The following is a 22,285-nucleotide window of genomic DNA, read 5'->3' on the forward strand; positions in this document are numbered from 1 at the left end:
TGGAAGAAGAGGTAAGAGTGTATTTTTACTATGAGTCTATTTCCAGCTGAGCACCAAGAACCCTTGAGGAACCCTTTGATAAATTGGTAAATGTATATACTTGGGTTGTGTATGGAATCTTTTCCTGAATTATAAAGGACTATTAGCTTCCTCAAGGGCTATAACTTGGAGCCAAGGGGAATTCTGTATACTTCCACATTCTACTGAGTACCAACTGTTCAAAGTTACTTGGATCCTTGGGTAAGAGCAAGATGAAGCATCAGGAGGGCAGGTCCTTACTCAGGACCTCAGGAGTCAGTTAAGGGTTCCATGTGGAACCCTGTTAGGAAGCTAAAAGCTCTTATGAGTGTTTCCTCAGGTTCCATGTGGCATCTTCAAGCTTCTTCATAAAGGAACAAACCAAAAGGACAATTTTTAAAATTCAATATACTTCAAATCCTTTGCAAGGTACAAGATGAACTTTCAGGAGACCACCTCATCACATGACCCTCAGGAGCACTTTCTTCCCTTTCTCCCAATCTTTTCTGGGGCTCTATCTCACTTGAAGGCAAAGACTATGAGGCTATTAGTGGAGCTAATCTGGCGTAAACCCTCTTTACAAAGTCAAGAATAGATCCACCAAGCACTGGGAATGCCACAGGAAAGACAGATAGCAAGAGAGCAGTGGAAATGTCAACATTCCATCACTCTTGGTTCTGTATGAAGACATACCAATGACCTGTCACCTTTTATTTTATGGTCCATAAACCAAGCCATGCCATTTTCAGACTAAAATAAATTCCTGGTTCAGAATAAAAAAAAAAACAACAACACCAAATCCTCAGTCACTCACCAGTTGACCAACATGGCAGCGTTGTTCTCTGCGATGAAAGGAAGTTCTCCGTAAACACTCCAGAAGCTGAGCAGGAAGATCCACCACTGTGGCATGTTTTCCTCCTCTTAGAAGGGTTCCACCTGATCGGGAACATCCAAGAAAACCTTCCTTAATCTCAGGAGGGGTTTTCTCCAGCTCATAGGAGCATAGGGTAGGGTAGAGCTAGAGGGTGATTATCTGGACCAGTGGACCTCCTCTCGTGGAGGATGGTGTCAGTCCTGGGGACATAATTAGTCTTTGAGAGATCCTGGAGATTTTATTTTAATAGCAGTAATTTTTGGTCTTCTTTATCTGATCTAGTTGCTTTGGAGTTTTTGATTTCTTTTCTTTTCTCTCTCTCTTTCAATGTCTCGTACGAGGTTGGCCCAGTGTAAATGACTGGGATAAAGTAAGTGAGTTCGAGAGCTGCAGGATGCAGATTACGACAAGGGATTAGTGTGACGCAAAAATCCGATTTTGCCAGGAGAAAGCAGCAGTCATCAGTGGATTTTCTTTCAGGTTATCAGACGTTGTGGCTTGAAAGGATTTTTTTTTTTTTTTTTATAAAGCGCCAAATGAATTCTTTGCTTGTTTGACAGGATATATGTAACATCTATTTATTTATTTATTTATTTATTTATTCATTCATTCTGTTAATATTGTACCTTCTGATATCCCAGCATGAGTGTGGACAACAAGTCTTCATTTTCCTCCGTGAACAAATCTTTTGCGTACGAAGTTATTACTCAGTAACACGATTCACTGGATTTGTATCTTGACGTATTTAAAGGAATACGCCGATGTTCTATCCTAATCTCTATCTACTGCATCTGTTGTGTGTGTGGGATTACAACACTACAGAATTACAAGTCCCCAAACTCTTCTATTGATGCGATTGTTCTGATACATTATTGTTTCTATAGTAACAGCTCATTCGTAGGGACGTGTACCGCATACGTTTCACAGATAAACAGATAAAAAAGGAAAACATTGTTTAACAAAGCTGAAGATATGACAAGCTGCATTTTTTATCATATTAGACATACCTTATGTCGACAAAAAAACATCAACTGTTGTTACTTATTATATAGATCACTTATTAATGAAAATTTTTTATGTCAACTTCTTCATGAATACTTATAACAATTTCACAACACTACTATCCTGCTTATAAGAGCTTTACAAATATCTGTTATGTGATATATGATGTCATGACTCTATAATATCATGTGTATTGTTTGTTAAATAAAGTGCGCTCTTCAGGGCTCGACATTTAATGGTAGTCTGACTGTCCGGGACAACTAAGTGTTTGGTCTGGACAAGTCAAATCCGACAGGATGAGTTGAATACTTGTTGAAAATCACAATTTTTATAGTAATTATAAAAAAGTTTCATCAATAAAATTCCAACAAAACGAGTTCAATCCCCTCAGTGATCCAGCCGTGTTATTGTTTCTGAAATTCCAGGGAAGCCAAGTACAGCAGGTGTGTGTATAAAAATAACCATGTCGTAATATCTAATTATAGATTATTAGACTCATTTAAATTGGAGAAATGGTGATCAGATACCTCAATAAAATAAATATCTGTGCTGAATCTTCATTTCATTCATTCAGGACATTCAACGTATTTTTCTTTTGTACGATCCACATTAACATTAACCATCACAAATGGGGTAAAATATTTCGGGGGAATTTTACGACAGTAAAAGCAAACTAACTCACTTACGGTTTGTTTTCATTCACAGCGTGATTCTGTCCTCCTCATCATGTCCAACTCAGTTTCTTTAAATTAATTTATACTTCAGGTTTTACTGGATTGATCAGGATTTAACTTTAATTCCTGCAGAAGCTCTGAATGTAGGCGAGTTGAACTCTTAAAACTGCACTTCAGGTAATGGGTTAGAACACATACACACACACACACACACACACACACACACACACACACACACACACCGTAATGGGGCTTTGGATCATTTCTGTTTATTGTTACAGTTAAAGTTTGAGTGTTTTTGAAAAAAAAAAAAAATATATATATATATATATATATATATATATATATATATATATATATATATATATAAATAAATCATTAAAGCATAATGATCATAACTATACCTGCTTTTTGCGAAACTTTGTTAATCACTTTCCTTCCATTGAACTCGCAAATACAAAGGAATAAAAAGGTTATGGTCAGGACATAAGGAAAAATCTCGCTGCTTGTCCGAGTGGATTAAAAAGTTAATGTTGAACCCTGTTCTTATGTCTGCTTATAACAATTTTATGAATACCAATGTCAGTGTCATGACACCTTAATTGCACCTTAGTGTTTCTTAATTAAAAAATACAAGATCCTATTTCTGCTTGTAACATTTGGTTTTGATGTCATTGTGGAACTCGGACTTTCCAGAAGTGCACTAAGCTTCAATGTCAGTTGTCATAATGTTCTAACGAAAGTGTCATAACACAGTCTTATGTCTATTTTAATTCACACTATGAACAGACTTCTTTATGACTTCACTCCCATTTAACAAGCTTTACCACATTTTCTGACACATTTATGAATATAAAAGTGGTTTTCGGAAGGTTCCATAACACCTACATAAGCCCTTTATAACAACTAATAACAATTATTATTGAAATTAACAAATGCTGACTTTATGTCAGCTCCTGCCTGTTGGAATAATCCTTTATAAATGTTACACTATGTATGTTTGTCAATGGCCTTAAAGGGCTTATGCATTTGTTATGTAGCCTTATGAACAGTCCTATGAAATAAGTGTTAATACATAGTTGTCGAACTCAGCACATAGTGTTCAAAGGTCTCTATAACACCTCCATAAGCGCTTTATGACAACTGACATCAAAATGAATGAATGATGTCTTTCTATCAGCAGCCATCTGATGGAATTACTGCGTATTAATGTTTATGTAGGCTTATGTCAGGGCTCATGCAGACGCTATGTAGCCTTATGAACACTACTCTTACCTGACTGTTACTACATTTTCAAACACAGTTGCACAGTATTCCTGGAAATCTCCTCGCTTGCACTTATCCCCCAGAATTTAATCACACACTCTGTCCCTCCCTTTATCTATCGCTCATCTGTTCTCTGCTCCCTCGCTTATCTTTCTATCCTCTTTTTTTTTTCATTTACACAGGCCTCTACACAGTGATGATGGCTCACTTCTATCTGAAGAGAAAGATTGGATACTTCGTCATCCAGACCTACATGCCATGCTTCATGACCGTCATCCTGTCCCAGGTCTCATTCTGGCTGAATCGGGAGTCTGTCCCTGCCAGGACGGTGTTTGGTCAGTGACAATGTTATGACCCACTCTGTACTCTGAAAAACGGCATTAAACTATAAAGCAGGTTTTCCACAGTGCAGTGAAAATCGTTGGCACCACTCTCCTCATCTGTTAATTAATTTAAAGATTAATACATTGATAAGGCTCATCAGAATGGAATGAGGAATGAAGGAAGAGCTAATCAGCTCAAGATGAAGCTTTTTGAATTAGCTGTAGAATTAAGTCCTGGGTGCTTCTGGAACAAGTCAAGTTATTTCCTGAGTTAAAAGGGGAGGGGCTTAAATCATACATCACCACAAATATGGCGAATGATTTTAATGACAGATTACAAAAATTAGCTTGGTTGCACAAGACGTTTTAGCTAATATTAGCTGCTTAAAATATCAGATCGCTAGCAAGTGAGTAGGCTGGCTTGGTGAACTGATTTTGTGTGTTTAGTCACCAGTATTAGTAATATTTTGAGTAACTTGAGTAGCCAGTAACTTTAGTAACCCTAGACAACTTTACTAACCAGTAACTTTAGTAATCCTAGACAACTTTAGTAACTGGTATTTTAGCATTAGTAAACAGTATTAGTGAACATTTTAGTAGCTTGAGTAACCAGAACTGTAGTAATCCTAGACAACTTTACTAACCAGTAACTTTAGTAACTAGTAACTTTAGTAACCCTAGACAAGTTTAGTAACTGGTATTTTAGTATTAGTAACCAGTGTTAGTAACATTGTGAGTAACTTGAGTAACCAGTAACTTTAGTAACCCTAGACAACTTTACTAACCGGTAATTTAGTAACCCTAGACAACTTTAGTAGAGTGGTGCTTGAAAGTTTGTGAACCCTTTAGAATTTTCTATATTTCTGCATAAATATGACCTAAAACATCATCAGATTTTCACACAAGTCCTAAAAGTAGATAAAGAGAACCCAGTTAAACACATGAGACAAAAATATTATACTTGGTCATTTATTTATTGAGGAAAATGATCCAATATTACAAATCTGTGAGTGGCAAAAGTATGTGAACCTTTGCTTTCAGTATCTGGTGTGACCCCCTTGTGCAGCAATAACTGCAACTAAACGTTTGCGGTAACTGTTGATCAGTCCTGCACACCGGCTTGGAGGAATTTTAGCCCGTTCCTCCGTACAGAACAGTTTCAACTCTGGGATGTTGGTGGGTTTCCTCACATGAACTGCTCGCTTCAGGTCCTTCCACAACATTTCCATTGGATTAAGGTCAGGACTTTGACTTGGCCATTCCAAAACATTAACTTTATCCTTCTTTAACCATTCTTTGGTAGAACGACTTGTGTGCTTAGGGTCGTTGTCTTGCTGCATGACCCACCTTCTCTTGAGATTCAGTTCATGGACAGATGTCCTGACATTTTCCTTTAGAATTCGCTGGTATAATTCAGAATTCATTGTTCCATCAATGATGGCAAGCCGTCCTGGCCCAGATGCAGCAAAACAGGCCCAAACCATGATACTACCACCACCATGTTTCACAGATGGGATAAGGTTCTTATGCTGGAATGCAGTGTTTTCCTTTCTCCAAACATAACGCTTCTCATTTAAACCAAAAAGTTCTATTTTGGTTTCATCTGTCCACAAAACATTTTTCCAATAGCCTTCTGGCTTGTCCACGTGATCTTTAGCAAACTGCAGACGAGCAGCAATGTTCTTTTTGGAGAGCAGTGGCTTTCTCCTTGCAGCCCTGCCATGCACACCATTGTTGTTCAGTGTTTTCCTGATGGCGGGCTCATGAACATTAACATTAGCCAATGTGAAAGAGGCCTTCAGTTGCTTAGAAGTTACCCTGGGGTCTTTTGTGACCTCGCCGACTATTACGCACCTTGCTCTTGGAGTGATCTTTGTTGGTCGACCACTCCTGGGGAGGGTAACAATGGTCTTCAATTTCCTCCATTTGTACACAATCTGTCTGACTGTGGATTGGTGGAGTCCAAACTCTTTAGAGATGGTTTTGTAACCTTTTCCAGCCTGATGAGCATCAACAACGCTTTTTCTGAGGTCCTCAGAAATCTCCTTTGTTCGTGCCATGATACACTTCCACAAACATGTGTTGTGAAGATCAGACTTTGATAGATCCCTGTTCTTTAAATAAAACAGGGTGCCCACTCACACCTGATTGTCATCCCACTGATTGAAAACACCTGACTCTAATTTCACCTTCAAATTAACTGCTAATCCTAGAGGTTCACATACTTTTGCCACTCACAGATATGTAATATTGGATAATTTTCCTCACTAAATAAATGATCAAGTATAATATTTTTGTCTCATTTGTTTAACTGGGTTCTCTTTATCTACTTTTAGGACTTGTGTGAAAATCTGATGATGTTTTAGGTCATATTTATGCAGAAATATAGAAAATTCTAAAGGGTTCACAAACTTTCAAGCACCACTGTAACTGGTATTTTATTATTAGTAACCAGTATTGGTAACATTTTAGTAACTTGATTCACCAGTAACTGTAGTAATTCTAGACAACTTTAGTAACTGGTATTTTAGTATTAGTAACCAGTATTAGTAACATTTTTAATAACTTGTGTAACCATTAACTTTAGTTACCAATATTAGTAACTTTAGTAACCCTAGACAATGTTACTAACCGGTATTTTAGTAATCTTTAGTAATCAGCATTTCCTTTCAGTTCTTTGGCTTGATGTAGTCATGATAAGCATAAAATACTGGTTACTAAGCACACAAAATCAGTTCATCGAGCTAGCCTACTAACTAGCTCGCGATCTGATATTTTAGGCAGCTAATATTATCTAAAACATTTTGTGTGACTAAGCTAATTATTGTAATCTGTCATTAAAATCATTAGCTATATTCGCTAAGTAGCTACATGTGTAAAACTAATATCTAATACCCACGTAGCCACAAAGCTAAATCCTGCTTAGGCTAAAAATGATCTAATCATCAGCTAGCGAACATGACTCCCCAGTGAACTACTAAGCTAACTAGTATAGTTTCTAATTACAATCATTACACTCAGCGGCCACTTTAATAGGAACTTCTTGTTGATTGTAAGATCCCTTGGCTGCAGGAGAGGAACCCAGTGTGTTCTTCTGTTTTCTATTGAATGCTGAGATGCTTTTTTGCTCACCACGGTTGTAAAGAGTGACTATGAGTTACTGTATCCTTCCTGGCAAAAAAAAAAAAGCTCAAACCAATCTGTCCATTTCCCTCTGACCCTCCCTTATCAACAAGGCTTTTGTTTCCACCCACAGAACTGTCACTCACTCACTTGATGTTTTTTGTTTTCTGCACCATTCTGTGTAAACTCTAGAGACTGTTTTGTGTGAAAACCCCAGGAGATCAGCAGTTTCTGAAATACTCAAACCAGCATCTGGCTCAAACCAGCACCCATACCACAGTGAAAGGAAGTCACACTTTGAGATCACAATGTTTCCCGTTCGGATGCTTGAATACTGTAAACATTAACTGAAGCTCTTGATTTGTATCTGCATGATTTCATGCATCAAATGATCGGCTGATTAGAGAACTGCAGAAAACAGCAGGTGGATGGATGGATGGATGGATGGATGGATGGATGGGTGTTCGTAATAAAGTGGCTGGGGAGTGTATATGATGAGCAAAGTAGCTGATGATAAATTAACTATTCATTGTACAAGTACCCACATGTGCTAACAAACCAGCTAGCCTTATGCTAATAAATATTATACTCATCTCATTATCTGTAGCCGCTTTATCCTGTTCTACAGGGTCGCAGGCGAGCTGGAGCCTATCCCAGCTGACTACGGGCGAAAGGCGGGGTACACCCTGGACAAGTCGCCAGGTCATCACAGGGCTGACACATAGACACAGACAACCATTCACACTCACATTCACACCTACGCTCAATTTAGAGTCACCAGTTAACCTAACCTGCATGTCTTTGGACTGTGGGGGAAACCGGAGCACCCGGAGGAAACCCACGCGGACACGGGGAGAACATGCAAACTCCGCACAGAAAGGCCCTCGCCGGCCACGGGGCTCGAATCCGGACCTTCTTGCTGTGAGGCGACAGCGCTAACCACTACACCACCGTGCCGCCCCAAATATTATACTGTGTAGTATAATTTAAATTATATAATTTTGGCGCTCTCTAGTGCCTGAGAGGTGAATTGCAACTCCAACCATTTAGTAAAGCTACGACAAAAAGAAAAAATGACATGACTGAGCAGCATTGTTAGTTGGGGCGGAGCTTAATTGAGGCCAGAAAAACATTTTTTTTTAAAAAGAGGCCAGACCTATGCATGGCATATCTAAAATATATAATAATACATAAAATATATATCATTGTAATGTGTTTGAGATTATATGATTATTACAAGTTGAAAAAAAATCTTTCTAAATGTATCTCCTTACTGCACCTTTAATCCTTTTTCATTCTTCTTCTGCTCTTGTTTTCTGCTCAGGTGTGGCCACAGTGTTCACTAACACATATATATAATATATAATACACACATATAATATCTCCTCTATAAATATGTTTTTGAGATTGTTTGTTTGATTGCTACGTGTTTTAAACCAACTTAAAAATTCCATTCTGCACATTTAATCCTTTATTATTATTATTATTATCCCCCACTCAGGTGTGCCCACAGTGTTAATTGGTATCTAAAATATAAAATGTTTAAGATGTGTTTAAAATTATATTATTATTATTATTATTATTATTATTATTATTATTATTATTATTATTATTATTATTATATCAGGTCCAGAAACACTTTCTTAACTAAATGACATTCTGCAACTCAGTCCTTTTTCTTTATTCATCTGCTCATGCTTTCCAGTCAGATGTGACCATAGTGGTAAAAAATATACATACAATATCTCATTTTTAAAGGTACTTTTAAGGGTATATGATTATTACAGATCTCAAAACACTTTTGAAAATGACCTACTGCCCCTTTAAAGCATGTTTCCTTCCTGCCCTCAGGCGTGACCACAGTGTTGACCATGACCACACTGAGCATCAGCGCTCGAAACTCTCTGCCCAAAGTGGCCTACGCTACAGCCATGGACTGGTTCATCGCCGTGTGCTACGCCTTCGTTTTCTCCGCCCTCATTGAGTTTGCGACCGTCAATTACTTCACCAAACGCAGCTGGGCCTGGGACGGCAAGAAAGCCATGGAAGCTCAACAGCCCAAAGTGAGTGCAGTTTACTCTGCAGGTCATTACTGTGCGGAAGGAATGTCATTATACAGCTGGGTTTGTTTGTTTGTTTGTTTGTTTGTTTGTTTGTTTGTTTGTTTGTTTGTTTGTTTTTCTTTCACATTGCTGAAGTGATCCGAGTCGAGTTTTCATCTCTGGAGTTTCTCAACAGCATCGAGACCATTAATCGTTATAAACGACCACTTTTCTTTCAGCCACTTGTAGACAGCTATAAGTATTTATCAGGAAAAAAGATTCCTGTTCCATTAAAAAAGTATCCTGATTGATGGATATTTATTTTTCAAATATATATTAATAAGAGGGCGGCACGGTGGTGTAGCGGTTAGCGCTGTCGCCTCACAGCAAGAAGGTCCTGGGTTCGAGCCCCGTGGCCGGCGAGGGCCTTTCTGTGCGGAGTTTGCATGTTCTCCCCGTGTCCGCGTGGGTTTCCTCCGGGTGCTCCGGTTTCCCCCACAGTCCAAAGACATGCAGGTTAGGTTAACTGGTGACTCTAAATTGAGCGTAGGTGTGAATGTGAGTGTGAATGGTTGTCTGTGTCTATGTGTCAGCCCTGTGATGACCTGGCGACTTGTCCAGGGTGAACCCCGCCTTTCACCCGTAGTCAGCTGGGATAGGCTCCAGCTTGCCTGCGACCCTGTAGAAGGATAAAGCGGCTACAGATAATGAGATGAGAATGAGATATTAATAAGAGCGATGAGGGATTCTCATAATTCTGATGTAATCATTTAAACAAACAAACAAACAAACAAATAAACAAACTGTCCCAAAAATTATTCCATAAGAACTATGATGAAATTCCCAAAAACAAAGAAAGAAACAAATAAACAAACAAATAACAGGCTGATACTGGGCAGCTAACTAAAAATCAATCAATCAATCAATCAATCAATCAATCAATCAATCAATCAATCAATCAGTCTATTCACAATGAATTAATGAACAAACAAATAAATAAAACCTTTCCTAAAACAACAAGTTCACAGTAAACAGGTCCACTGTGTTGACATGAAAACAGAAAGAAAGAAAGAAAGAAAGAAAGAAAGAAAGAAAGAAAGAAACGGGAGGTGGTGGTCAGAAAGAAAGAAAGAAAAAAGAAAGAGAAATGGGAGGGGTGGCAAGAAAAAAGAAAGAAAGAACTAATTTCGCCACTAGCTCAGTAAATTGATGAATCCGTTAGCGGTGAGTTTGTTCTATATGGAAGCCGTGAGAGGCCCTTCATATAATCTTTTTTTATTCACCTTGTTATCCCGAGATAACGACATAATTAATTCAGGATGTCGAGAAAACAACACAACTAATTCGAGATCTCGAGAAAACAAGACAATTATTTCATGATCTCGAGAAAACAGCTGAGATTTCTAGCAGAGCTGCGCCCCCTGTGGGTCAGACAACGAAGACTTAGAAATTGGCGGACATGTAACAGAGTAGAAATGGCTTTTTACGATGCCTTGAGAGAGAGGGGGGCCAGTCTTCTGCGGAGGTGCCGCGGACTAATTTTGAAATTATCCCTTATTAAAAGACTTAATGCAATCTCTCCCTGTGTCAACCCCTGATCAGAATATTGCCTTATTAGGTGATCGATTATTCCAGACATTCTAATGACCAAAGTTGCGTCTATACAGAATGAGAAATAGCCCCAAAGTCAGCGTATCACAAGTCTCTTGGTGCACCTGAATGAACCATTTCTCAGCTGTTTACTCAAGATCATCAAATACAGTGGTGCTTGAAAGTTTGTGAACCCTTTAGAATGTTCGATATGTCTGCATAAATATGAACTAAAACATCATCTGATTTTCACACAAGTCCTAAAAGTAGATAAAGAGAACCCAGTTAAACAAATGAGACAAAAATATTGTACTTGGTCATTTATTTATTGAGGAAAATGATCCAATATTACATATCTGTGAGTGGCAAAAGTATATGAACCTTTGCTTTCAGTATCTGGTGTGACCCCCTTGTGCAGCAATAACTGCAACTAAACGTTTGCGGTAACTGTTGATCAGTCCTGCACACCGGCTTGGAGGAATTTTAGCCCGTTCCTCCGTACAGAACAGTTTCAACTCTGGGATGTTGGTGGGTTTCCTCACATGAACTGCTCGCTTCAGGTCCTTGCACAACATTTCCATTGGATTAAGGTCAGGACTTTGACTTGGCCATTCCAAAACATTAACTTTATTCTTCTTTAACCATTCTTTGGTAGAACGACTTGTGTGTTTAGGGTCGTTGTCTTGCTGCATGACCAAATGTCTCTTGAGATTCAGTTCATGGACAGATGTCCTGACATTTTCCTTTAGAATTCGCTGGTATAATTCAGAATCCATTGTTCCATCAATGATGGCAAGCCGTCCTGGCCCAGATGCAGCAAAACAGGTCCAAACCATGATACTACCACCACCATGTTTCACAGATGGGATAAGGTTCTTATTCTGGAATGCAGTGTTTTCCTTTCTCCAAACATAATGCTTCTCATTTAAACCAAAAAGTTCTATTTTGGCCTCATCCATCCACAAAACATTTTTCCAATAGCCTTCTGGCTTGTCCATGTGATCTTTAGCAAACTGCAGATGAGCAGCAATGTTCTTTTTGAAGAGCAGTGGCTTTCTCCTTGCAACCCTGCCATGTACACCATTGTTGTTGTTCAGTGTTCTCCTGATGGTGGACTCATAAATATTAACATTAGCCAATGTGAGAGAGGCCTTCAGTTGCTTAGAAGTTACCCTGGGGTCCTTTGTCACCTCGCTGACGATTACACGCCTTGCTCTTGGAGTGATCTTTGTTGGTCGACCACTCCTGGAGAGGGTAACAATGGTCTTGAATTTCTTCCATTTGTACACAATCTGTCTGACTGTGGATTGGTGGAGTCCAAACTCTTTAGAGATGGTTTTGTAACCTTTTCCAGCCTGATGAGCATCAACAACGCTTTTTCTGAGGTCCTCAGAAACCTCCTTTGTTCGTGCCATGATACACTTCCACAAACATGTGTTGTGAAGATCAGACTTTGATAGATCCCTGTTCTTTAAATAAAACAGGGTGCCCACTCACACCTGATTGTCATCCCATTGATTGAAAACACCTGACTCTCATTTCACCTTCAAATTAACTGCTAATCCGAAAGGTTCACATACTTTTGCCACTCACAGATATGTAATATTGGATCATTTTCCTCAATAAATAAATGACCGAGTATAATATTTTTGTCTCATTTGTTTAACTGGGTTCTCTTTATCTACTTTTAGGACTTGTGTGAAAATCTGATGATGTTTTAGGTCATATTTATGCAGAAATATCGAAAATTCTAAAGGGTTCACAAACTTTCAAGCACCACTGTAATTGTTTTGTTTTCTCGAGGTCTCGAATTAGTTGCGTTGTTTTCTCGAGATCCTGAATTAATTATGTCGTTATCTCGGGATAACAAGGTGAATAAAAAAAAGGATTATATGAAGGGCCTCTCTCGGCTTCCGTAGTTCTATAATTAAAGGCGTCGTGTGGTAATTTCAGCAATCAGGCTATATCATGTGTCAAAATGTCGGGTTTGGTGGGTTATTCAAGCCCCTCGGTTTCCCGCAATCTCAGTGTCACGATGCGCCCGCTACAAGCATTTAAAGTTGACCCGCACAGCCAAATTTAGGCAGCCAGCCGTTAACTAGGTCAACTTATGTGTGACGTCATACCAGTAACCTCCCTTGGGTGATGCTGGCCTGTCACCGTGTTTTCTCTATAGCGTGCGTTTACCAGAGTTGTTTACATTGCGGATTTTGTGGATTTATTCAGTTTGTGGATAGTTTTGAACACTCAAAACACTATGAAATGATGTATTAATATTCTGTGATACAAAATGCCTAATCGGTGTATTGTGTTTGGCTGTAACAACGAACACTGAACACTATTTGTGACTGTTATCAATGGATCTGATTTCAAGGTCATGGCTAGGTATTGATAGAAAAAAATATTTTTTTAAAAACACATTGTGGCAGCGGGGGCGTGGTCAAGCGCCGGTCTGTGACAGGATCATTACACCTGACGGTAATTAACCTGTGTTTTCCCAGTAACCGCGCCCTATTTAAGGAGGCAGAGGGAGAGCAGAGAAGAGCTCATCCCGGGACAAGAACACTGTGTTTCGCTATCAGCTTAAAACTGGCGGTTATACTGAAAAGTCTGGCAATAAAAAGTCTATTTGCATCTGAAGCGTTGTCCTGCCGTCCTCTGTGCTCCACCCACACTTCAGAGAGCTCTACAGTGGTGCCAAAACCCGGGACAAGGTGGAGCACCAACCTCGCAGCCCCATGGAATCCTCCCCGTTCGCGGACCTGGTCCACACCCTCGCCACGGCTCAGCAAAGCCAGCACCAGGCGCTCGTCACGCTCCGAAAGGAGCAAGAGTGGCGCTTCGAAGCCCTGGTGCTGGCCCAGCAGGAAGATCGCGAGGCGTTCCGGCATCTCCTCGCGTCGGCGGGGTCCACCAGCGCCCCGGCCTCGGGCCCGTCTCCCCTCACCGTGACCAAGATGGGCCCGAAGGACGACCCCGAGGCGTTTCTCACATTGTTCGAGCAGGTCGCCGAAGCCTCGGGGTGGCCGATGGAGCGGCGCACCTCCTCCCCCTCCTGACGGGAGAGGCGCAGCTGGCCGCGCTATAACTCCCCACCGAAGCGCCCCACGCGCTGGAGGACGGCCTGGCGAAGGTCCGTGTAGGCCGGTCGGCGGGGAGTTATAGCGCGGCCAGCTGCGCCTCTCCCGTCAGGAGGGGGAGGAGGCGCGCCGCGCGCTGCTCCATCGGCCACCCCGAGGCTTCGGCGACCTGCTCGAACAATGTGAGAAACGCCTCGGGGTCGTCCTGCGGGCCCATCTTGGTCACGGTGAGGGGAGACGGGCCCGCGGCCGGGGCGCTGGTGGACCCCGCCGAGGCGAGGAGATGCCGGAACGCCTCGCGATCTTCCTGCTGGGCCAGCACCAGGGCTTCGAAGCGCCGCTCTTGCTGGCTCCGCCCTCCTGTCACAGACCGGCGCTTGACCACGCCCCCGCTGCCACACACATGTTTTAAGTGTTTCTATGTATCAATCATTAATTGTACAAAATGATTTTCATACATTTATGTATTTGTCATATCTTTCTTTGTCACATGAAGTGTTGTCTTGATAACATATGTGGCACATAATTTTAGCAAATGGATGACAGAAGATTAATTGAAAGATTTATGCCACAGAGCTGCCTTTAACTAATAATTATCACTTATTACTGACGATTGTACGTTTACTAAACAATACAATACAAAGCTCAATACTCCCAGCCTATAACATACTGAATATCAAGTTAAAATCAACCGCAATAAAAGGAAAATGATGAAAACTGGAATATCAAGGGGTCTACTGTATCAGAAGGCCCACTGCATTTCGCGAGATCGCAAGCTGTCAAGTTGCTAGAATTCAATCTTTCTAGCTATACTTTCACCCCCTACAGCTATCAGTATTACACATAATCATAGATTAATCACACAGCATTCTAATTCAAGTGAAAATGGTCTTTAAAAATACACACAAGTAGTGATTTAGTCAGAGAAACCAACCAAAACAAGTCTTCAAGTCGCCCGTCTTCGTTTCTGTCGTCGTCAGAACTGTCCTCATTTTCTTCTGAAGATGAGCGCTCAGGTTCAAATCTGTAAGGCTGGATACCACCAGGACATTCAGCTGTCAAAATCTCTACTTGTGGGCCATTTTCTTCTTCTGTATCGGTAAAATCAAAGCTAATTTCCTCAGCATCGCTCCTATTTTCTGGTGTGTCCGTCATTGCAACTGCACCGAGTGGTTACTGGTATGACGTCACGCAGCTGTTCCATTGACCGAGAGGGGGCGCTGCGAACGCGGAAAATTTCAAGTGATGGGCATGATCAAATAAGGACCGATTACAACCGCGGGAAGCTTTTGAAAAATCGACGGTCAATTTATTTCGAATCTCGAAAGCATTCTGGTGCAGAATAATGCGACTTTTATCGCCACTGCGTGACACCTTTAAATGAGATCTAAAATGTTCAAACCAACAGAAAAACACTGCGTTTGTCTCCATGTTTGTGGAATAAAAGGAGCACAGCATCACCGTCCGGGTACAAACACTGCTGCTGTCCAACTGATGGATACATCGACTGTCTGTCTGTCTGTCTGTCTGTCTGTTTATAATCTTCCTCTTGCCTAAGCTTAGTTCTGTGTTCATCTTTGGAGGTTTTCAGATGAATAAGTCGTGACTATTTGAACACTGGTTGGAGACAGCTCTTTGTTCGCCAGGCAGAACTAAATCTTTCAGACGTCTCCAGAGAAAAAAATAGATTATTTTTGTCTTTTTTTTTTTTTACTTTGGGTTGGACAACACCCCCCTTGTGTTATGCTCTGATGGAGCTTGAATCATACCTCATATCTTGAACTTGTTTATTAAGCGTGCATAATGCCCTCTTCACCTCAATTACTGGAAAATCAGAAAAGACAGTTCCACTGCGTTCCACCTGGAACAGGTTGTTTTCCTTCACGTCCCTGACATCGATCATCGCTCACACATCCAGCAATCAGGAGGCTGTAATTGGAGCTGGGGAAGGATATCAGCTCTGAAGAAGACTCCAGGCCACCGATTTCATCCATCAACACCAAGCCTCCAGAGAAATAAGACTGTTTAATCACATGACTAAATTACACGACTCGGTTCTCTCTCTGTATTTATATCAGCGAGCATCATTGTAGCAGTGAGACCGGTTTAGGAACAAAATCATTTCAGTTTAAATCAGACTTTTATTTTAATTTCACCTTCTTTCCTCTTTCACTTTATACATTATAGACCTTTTGTTTTTTTAATAATAAAATAACCGAGTGGTGGTGGGTGTCTCATGCCTGCAGTATTCACCCACCTGACGTGTATCCAGTATATAGCTTTGTACACTCACTGGCCACTTTATTAGGAATACCCATGAGGCATGCCTGCTGTTTTCTGCGGTTCTCTAATCAGCCGATCGCTTGATGCATCAAATCAAGAGCTTCAGTTAATGTTCACAATGTTCAAACATCAGAACGGGAAACATTGTGATCTCTCAGTGAAGTGTGACTCTCTGTCACTGTGGTATGGGTGTTGGTTTGAGCCAGATGGAGCATGAAGGTTTGAGTATTTCAGAAACTGCTGATCTCCTCCTGGGGTTTTCACACACGACAGTCTCTAGAGTTTACACAGAATGGTTCGAAAAACATAAAACACTGGGTGAGTGAGCGACAGTTCTGCGGGTGGAAACAAACGCCTTGTTGATAAAAGATGGTCGGAGGAAAATGGACAGATTGGTTCGAGCTTTTTTGCCAGGAAGGATATACTTAACCTCAGAATTGGTGATAAAACTGGTGAAAAAAGCCATCTGACTCAATCTAGAGACAATCAGCAGCACTTATATCTTTAAATTTGTTTTACAAAATCATAAACTCAGAAATGAAAGAAACACTTCTTCACTTCACTTAAGCCCTTTACCTCCTGCGGAGCATAAACCATCGATGATCCCTCTCCAGTGCATGTGATTCTGGGCCCTTCTTCTGACATCTACCCAACTCAATCCTTGTCCTTCGATGGGGTAAGGATCTAGTCAGCCTACGTAACAACTTGGTATCCGAGACTCGTCTCCGCATATCCAGCATCATGTGAAGCATCATATATGGTCTGTATCACAGCAAGTGGCCTCAACATCTCGCCTCTCACATGTTCATTGTGCCTCCACATGACGGCCCTGGTTTGTACAGAACCTGGCGGATCTAAGGGAGAGGACCCCAATAAAAAAAAATTCCAACATTACAGTATGTTGATCTATCCAGGCGGCACGGTGGTGTAGTGGTTAGCGCTGTCGCCTCACAGCAAGAAGGTCCGGGTTCGAGCCCAGCGGCCAACGAGGGCCTTTCTGTGCGGAGTTTGCATGTTCTCCCCGTGTCCGCGTGGGTTTCCTCCGGGTGCTCCGGTTTCCCCCACAGTCCAAAGACATGCAGGTTAGGTTAACTGGTGACTCTAAATTGAGCGTAGGTGTGAATGTGAGTGTGAATGGTTGTCTGTGTCTATGTGTCAGCCCTGTGATGACCTGGCGACTTGTCCAGGGTGTACCCCGCCTTTCACCCGTAGTCAGCTGGGATAGGCTCCAGCTTGCCTGCGACCCTGTAGAAGGATAAAGCGGCTAGAGATAATGAGATGAGATGAGATGTTGATCTATCTTTTCCTCTTCCAAGAGGTTGGCTTAGAGCCAACAACCCTATACCATAAAGCAATGATGTTACAGAATCCTCAATAAGAAATTCACAGCAACAGGACCTGGGTAAAGTAGGGTCTTCATCACAAATGAAACAAACACTCGTAAATAAAACATCTCACAGCTCTTCCACAACATTATCTGGAACTATAAATGGATAAAAAGTATAATGAATCATTCTTTATAGGTGCTATGTGTAAGATTTGGCCATCTTGTCATGCTCCGCCCCAGACATCCACTCCGGAGATTACGGATCTCCCACGCCAGCGCCGATCTGGATCCGGGACGGGAATTCCATCCCACCTGAACTCACTTCCTGGTTTTCACCGCTGCTTATTTAAAAGCCGTTCTCAGACTCTGACTTCGCCAGAACATCTCATTTGTTTTCTCTAGCCGTTTCTGTGCCGTTCGTGCTTTTCATGGGTTTTCCCTCTAGCCATTTTTCTAATTCATGTTTTTTGCACCAAGGGTTTTTTCTTGTTCATGTTTTTTTGCTTTCGTGTTTTTGTCCTTACCTGTCTCGTGTTTTTGTCAGGTTTTTGTCTCTTGTTACCTGGACTATTTTTGCCATTTTGTGCTTTTGTCCTGTTTTGCTACCTTTTTGTCATGCCCTTTTTTTCCCCCTGGATTAAATCACCTTATTTACTGGATTACCGTCTGTTGTGCGTTTTTCTGCTTCTGGATCCAAACTTCATCTCCACCACCCATAACACATCTCACGAATTCCTATCCCATGCTCCAAACCAATAGGGGGCAGTATATTATCAGAAAGTTGGGGTGTCTACTGCTGTTGTAAAAAACAAGGAAATGTACAGTCCCTCTGCCTTCTTCCCCCAAACACACCAACACCACCACTCACCGAATGATCACTCACTGAATATAGCTTACAGATAAAGATATTTTATTCAATCCAATGCTTGGTTCATATGAGGGTACGTCAAAAAGTTCTCAGTCTCAACCAGAAACAAGGGACAGACCTTCAATTTTGGGCCATGACTGTATACTTTAAAGCCCTGTATCACTGTCCACAAAAACTCAAATAAAAGAAGCAATCAAAGAAAAAAGGAAAGAAAGCTTCGACCTGGTGTACTGTTCTTCCAGGACAATGCACCCGTCCATACAGCATGGGTGGCAGGTAGTCTGGTTAACACCAGACCATATCACAAGTGAAATATGGTCTGGAATCCGCCTATTGAATTTCTCGTAGGGGAGGTGTGGTTTACGATTGTCAACGGCCGTTTATTGGACTTTGCGAATGTCTATCATTTGGCGTATGGCCAATCATGGCCAATCATGGCAGTTGTACCCGGTGACGTAGTTAGAGCGACGAAGAAGACGAAGAAGAGAAGGAAAGAGAAGGCAAAACAAAAATAGGAAAACAATGGCACCGAGTGATTACTGCCGTTTTAAAACAAACTTTCGCTCTAAACTATTCAGAACAGTGTCTAAAGCTTGATCGAAAGTTTGGTTCGTATCGCTCGCCGCCATGTTAAATGTGATCCGTAAACAGTCCCAAATAAACTACAAGCTTCCGTTTGTCGAGTAGTATGCGTCACCGTCTTTCCACCCCTCCCCACTCTCTGATTGGCTCCCTAACTCAGGTGAGCCTTTAGACCATAGTTTCCATGCTGTCTTTTCAGATCGGAACGATTGTGCAAAGCAGCGTGGGATTTCCCAGGCTAGGTGGCAGGGGCAGAAGCAGCCAAATGTTGCTTTGAACTGTTGCCCCGTGCACCTTAATCACCCGACCTGCCACCGTCTGACTTCTATCTGTTTCCCAAACTGAAATCCCACTCGTGTAGTTGCCATTTTCAGAGTGACGATGAAGTCTGAAGTTGTCCATGCTGTTGAGGAGGATCTGGAGGCTCAAGATGTTGTGACCTTCATCTGCAAAGGGATAGTGAAGCTTGAACATCGGTGGACCAAGTGCATTGAAGTTAAAGGACACCATGTTGAAAAATAATGCAAAAGCAATCTTTCTCTTGTGACGTTTTCTGGATGAGGCCGAGAACTTTTTTGAAGTCCCCTCGTACAGTCTAATTTAAAAAACAAAGCCAACTACTAATGAACAGCAGAGCAAGAATACGACAAAACTGCTGAAATTCTGAGAGCTTGTCAAGATAACGCTGCTATCTTATAATCTTCACCTGTGACGTCAGTCTACAGTTTACGTTATAGCTCACTTAGCTCAAATTTTATCAAGAAAACATCCACAGCGACTCACGCATCAGTAACACATAAAACTGCTACAACTCGCAACACCGCAGATGTGTGACATTTTCAGTTAATAATGTGACTGATCAAACCCACTGCACACGAGTCAATAAAACGAGACCATCAGTGACGGCGTAGCTCACTCCAGCCCCGTCTAGTCCAGAAGGAAGGATCTAAAGTGGGCCACCTTGCGCAATAAATGTCGCAAGCTATATACACTATAAACAAGCTCTATATACAGTGTCTTGCAAAAGTATTCATCCCCCTTGGTGTTTGTCCTGTTTTGTCGCATTACAAGCTGGAATAAAAAAGGATTTTGGGGCATTAGCACCATTTGATTTACACAACATACCGACCACTTTCAAGGTGAAAATTGTTGTTTTATTGTGACACAAACAATAATTAAGCTCATCTCATCTCATTATCTCTAGCCACTTTATCCTTCTACAGGGTCGCAAGCAAGCTGGAGCCTATCCCAGCTGACTACGGGCGAAAGGCGGGGTACACCCTGGACAAGTCACCAGGTCATCACAGGGCTGACACATAGACACAGACAACCATTCACACTCACATTCACACCTACGCTCAATTTAGAGTCACCAGTTAACCTAACCTGCATGTCTTTGGACTGTGGGGGAAACCGGAGCACCCGGAGGAAACCCACGCGGACACGGGGAGAACATGCAAACTCCACACAGAAAGGCCCTTGCCGGCCCCGGGGCTCGAACCCAGGACCTTCTTGCTGTGAGGCGACAGCGCTAACCACTACACCACCGTGCCGCCCCAATAATTAAGCTGAAAAAAAAAACCAGAAATCTGGAGTGTGCATAGGTATTTACCCCCCAAGTCAATACTTCGTAGAGACACCTTTTGCTGCAATTACAGCTGCAAGTCTCTTGGGGTATGTCTCTATTAGCTTAGCGCGTCTAGCCACTGGGATTTCTGGGTCCTTCCAGAACAGGTTGATTTATACAGACATCATGTGACAGATCATGTGACACTTTGATTGGATCTTAATCAACTAATGATGTGACTTATGAAGTGAATTGGTTGGACCAGCTCTTATTTAGGGGTTTCATATGAAAGGGTGTGAATACCTATGCACACTCCAGGTTTTGTTTTTTTCATCTCAATTATTGTTTGTGTCACAATAAAACAACAATTTGCACCTTTAAAGTGGTCGGCATGTTGTATAAATCAAATGGCGCTAACCCTCCAAAAATCAATTTTAATTCCAGCTTGTAATGTGACAAAACAGGACAAACACAAAGGGGGGTGAACACTTTTGCAAGACACTGTACACCCTAGGAATACCAACCTATTTGCCAGAAAGAATCCAAAAAAGCACGGATTTGACTGAGAAGAAGCGATTTTTGTTGAACTGCTCATTAAGGCTTAATTAGTCCATAACTTTATTAATAATTGTAATGAAGCAAATCTGGGTAGAAGTTCTATGCACCCCAGGTATCCTGACCTTCATGCCAGAAAGAATCAAAATCCCGGAAGAATTGAGGGAGAAGAAGCGTGTGGAAACTGCTTGTTAGGGCTCAGTTAGTCCATATCTTCATTATTAATTGTAATTATGCAAATTTGGGTAGAAGTTATATGCACCCCAGACAGACCTACCCTCCTGCCAAAAATAATAAAAATCGGTGAAGAATTGAGAGAGAAGAAGCGATTTTCGTGAAATGTGGACGACACCGGATGGACAATGGATGACGAACAACGGACAGATGATGCACAACGCGTGATGGCATAAGCTCATCGCCTGTTAGCCAGATGAGCTAATAATCACATAGCTGAATGTTTTTGAGAGTTTTCTATTTTGTTTGGTTTAATAATTGGCCCCAAAAGAGTATGGACTCTGTGCTCTCGCAGTTTGACAGCTGGTGAATTAGCACAAGCATATCTTCCACCCAGCAACTGCAGAGCTGTTCATGAACTTCTCAAGTCAAGTCAAGTCAGCTTTATTGTCAAATATGCTATACATGCTCGACATACAGCACAGATGAAATATCAGTCCTCTCTGACCCACGGTGCAAACAGGCAATGCAATAAATAAAAATAGAATAATTGAAAAAAACAAATAATATAAACAGTATAAACACTCTAGATAGGAACTAGACATAGGCCCTGTTTACATTATTTCGAATCAGCGGATCATCAGATTAACGTTTTTAAAACGATTCGCGTACACACACAAAATTTCTGTGCCCGCAACAAAACCGTTCCCCGTGCACACAGCAACGCCAATACACGGATACGCTAATCACATGACTAATTAGACGGCACATCACATGATCCCAGTGCATATCGGGCATGCGCGAGCCACTCACCACTTGCAAGTGGAAGGATGTCTTTGTAAAAAATGAAGTATGCCAGTCTGTTATCGGCGGTACTGGTACTACAATGACGCCTTTTTTACACCATGTATGGCCTTTGTGTTTATGCTAGAAGGAT

At 41.4% G+C, this 22,285-nt stretch overlaps 1 protein-coding gene across 1 annotated transcript in view; it reads left to right on the plus strand.

The window, feature by feature from the left end:
* Nucleotides 1-22,285, plus strand: part of gabra5 (gamma-aminobutyric acid type A receptor subunit alpha5) — a 164,516-nt gene that overhangs the window by 127,095 nt on the left and 15,136 nt on the right. Inside the window, exons 7-8 of the mRNA XM_060920178.1 lie at nt 4,017-4,169; nt 9,132-9,343. Coding sequence (XP_060776161.1) covers nt 4,017-4,169; nt 9,132-9,343 — 365 coding nt within the window. The remainder of the gene's footprint in view (nt 1-4,016; nt 4,170-9,131; nt 9,344-22,285) is intronic.

The sequence above is a fragment of the Neoarius graeffei genome, chromosome 4 (genome assembly GCF_027579695.1).
Source record: "Neoarius graeffei isolate fNeoGra1 chromosome 4, fNeoGra1.pri, whole genome shotgun sequence".
In the NCBI taxonomy this organism is placed as follows: Eukaryota; Metazoa; Chordata; class Actinopteri; order Siluriformes; family Ariidae; genus Neoarius; species Neoarius graeffei.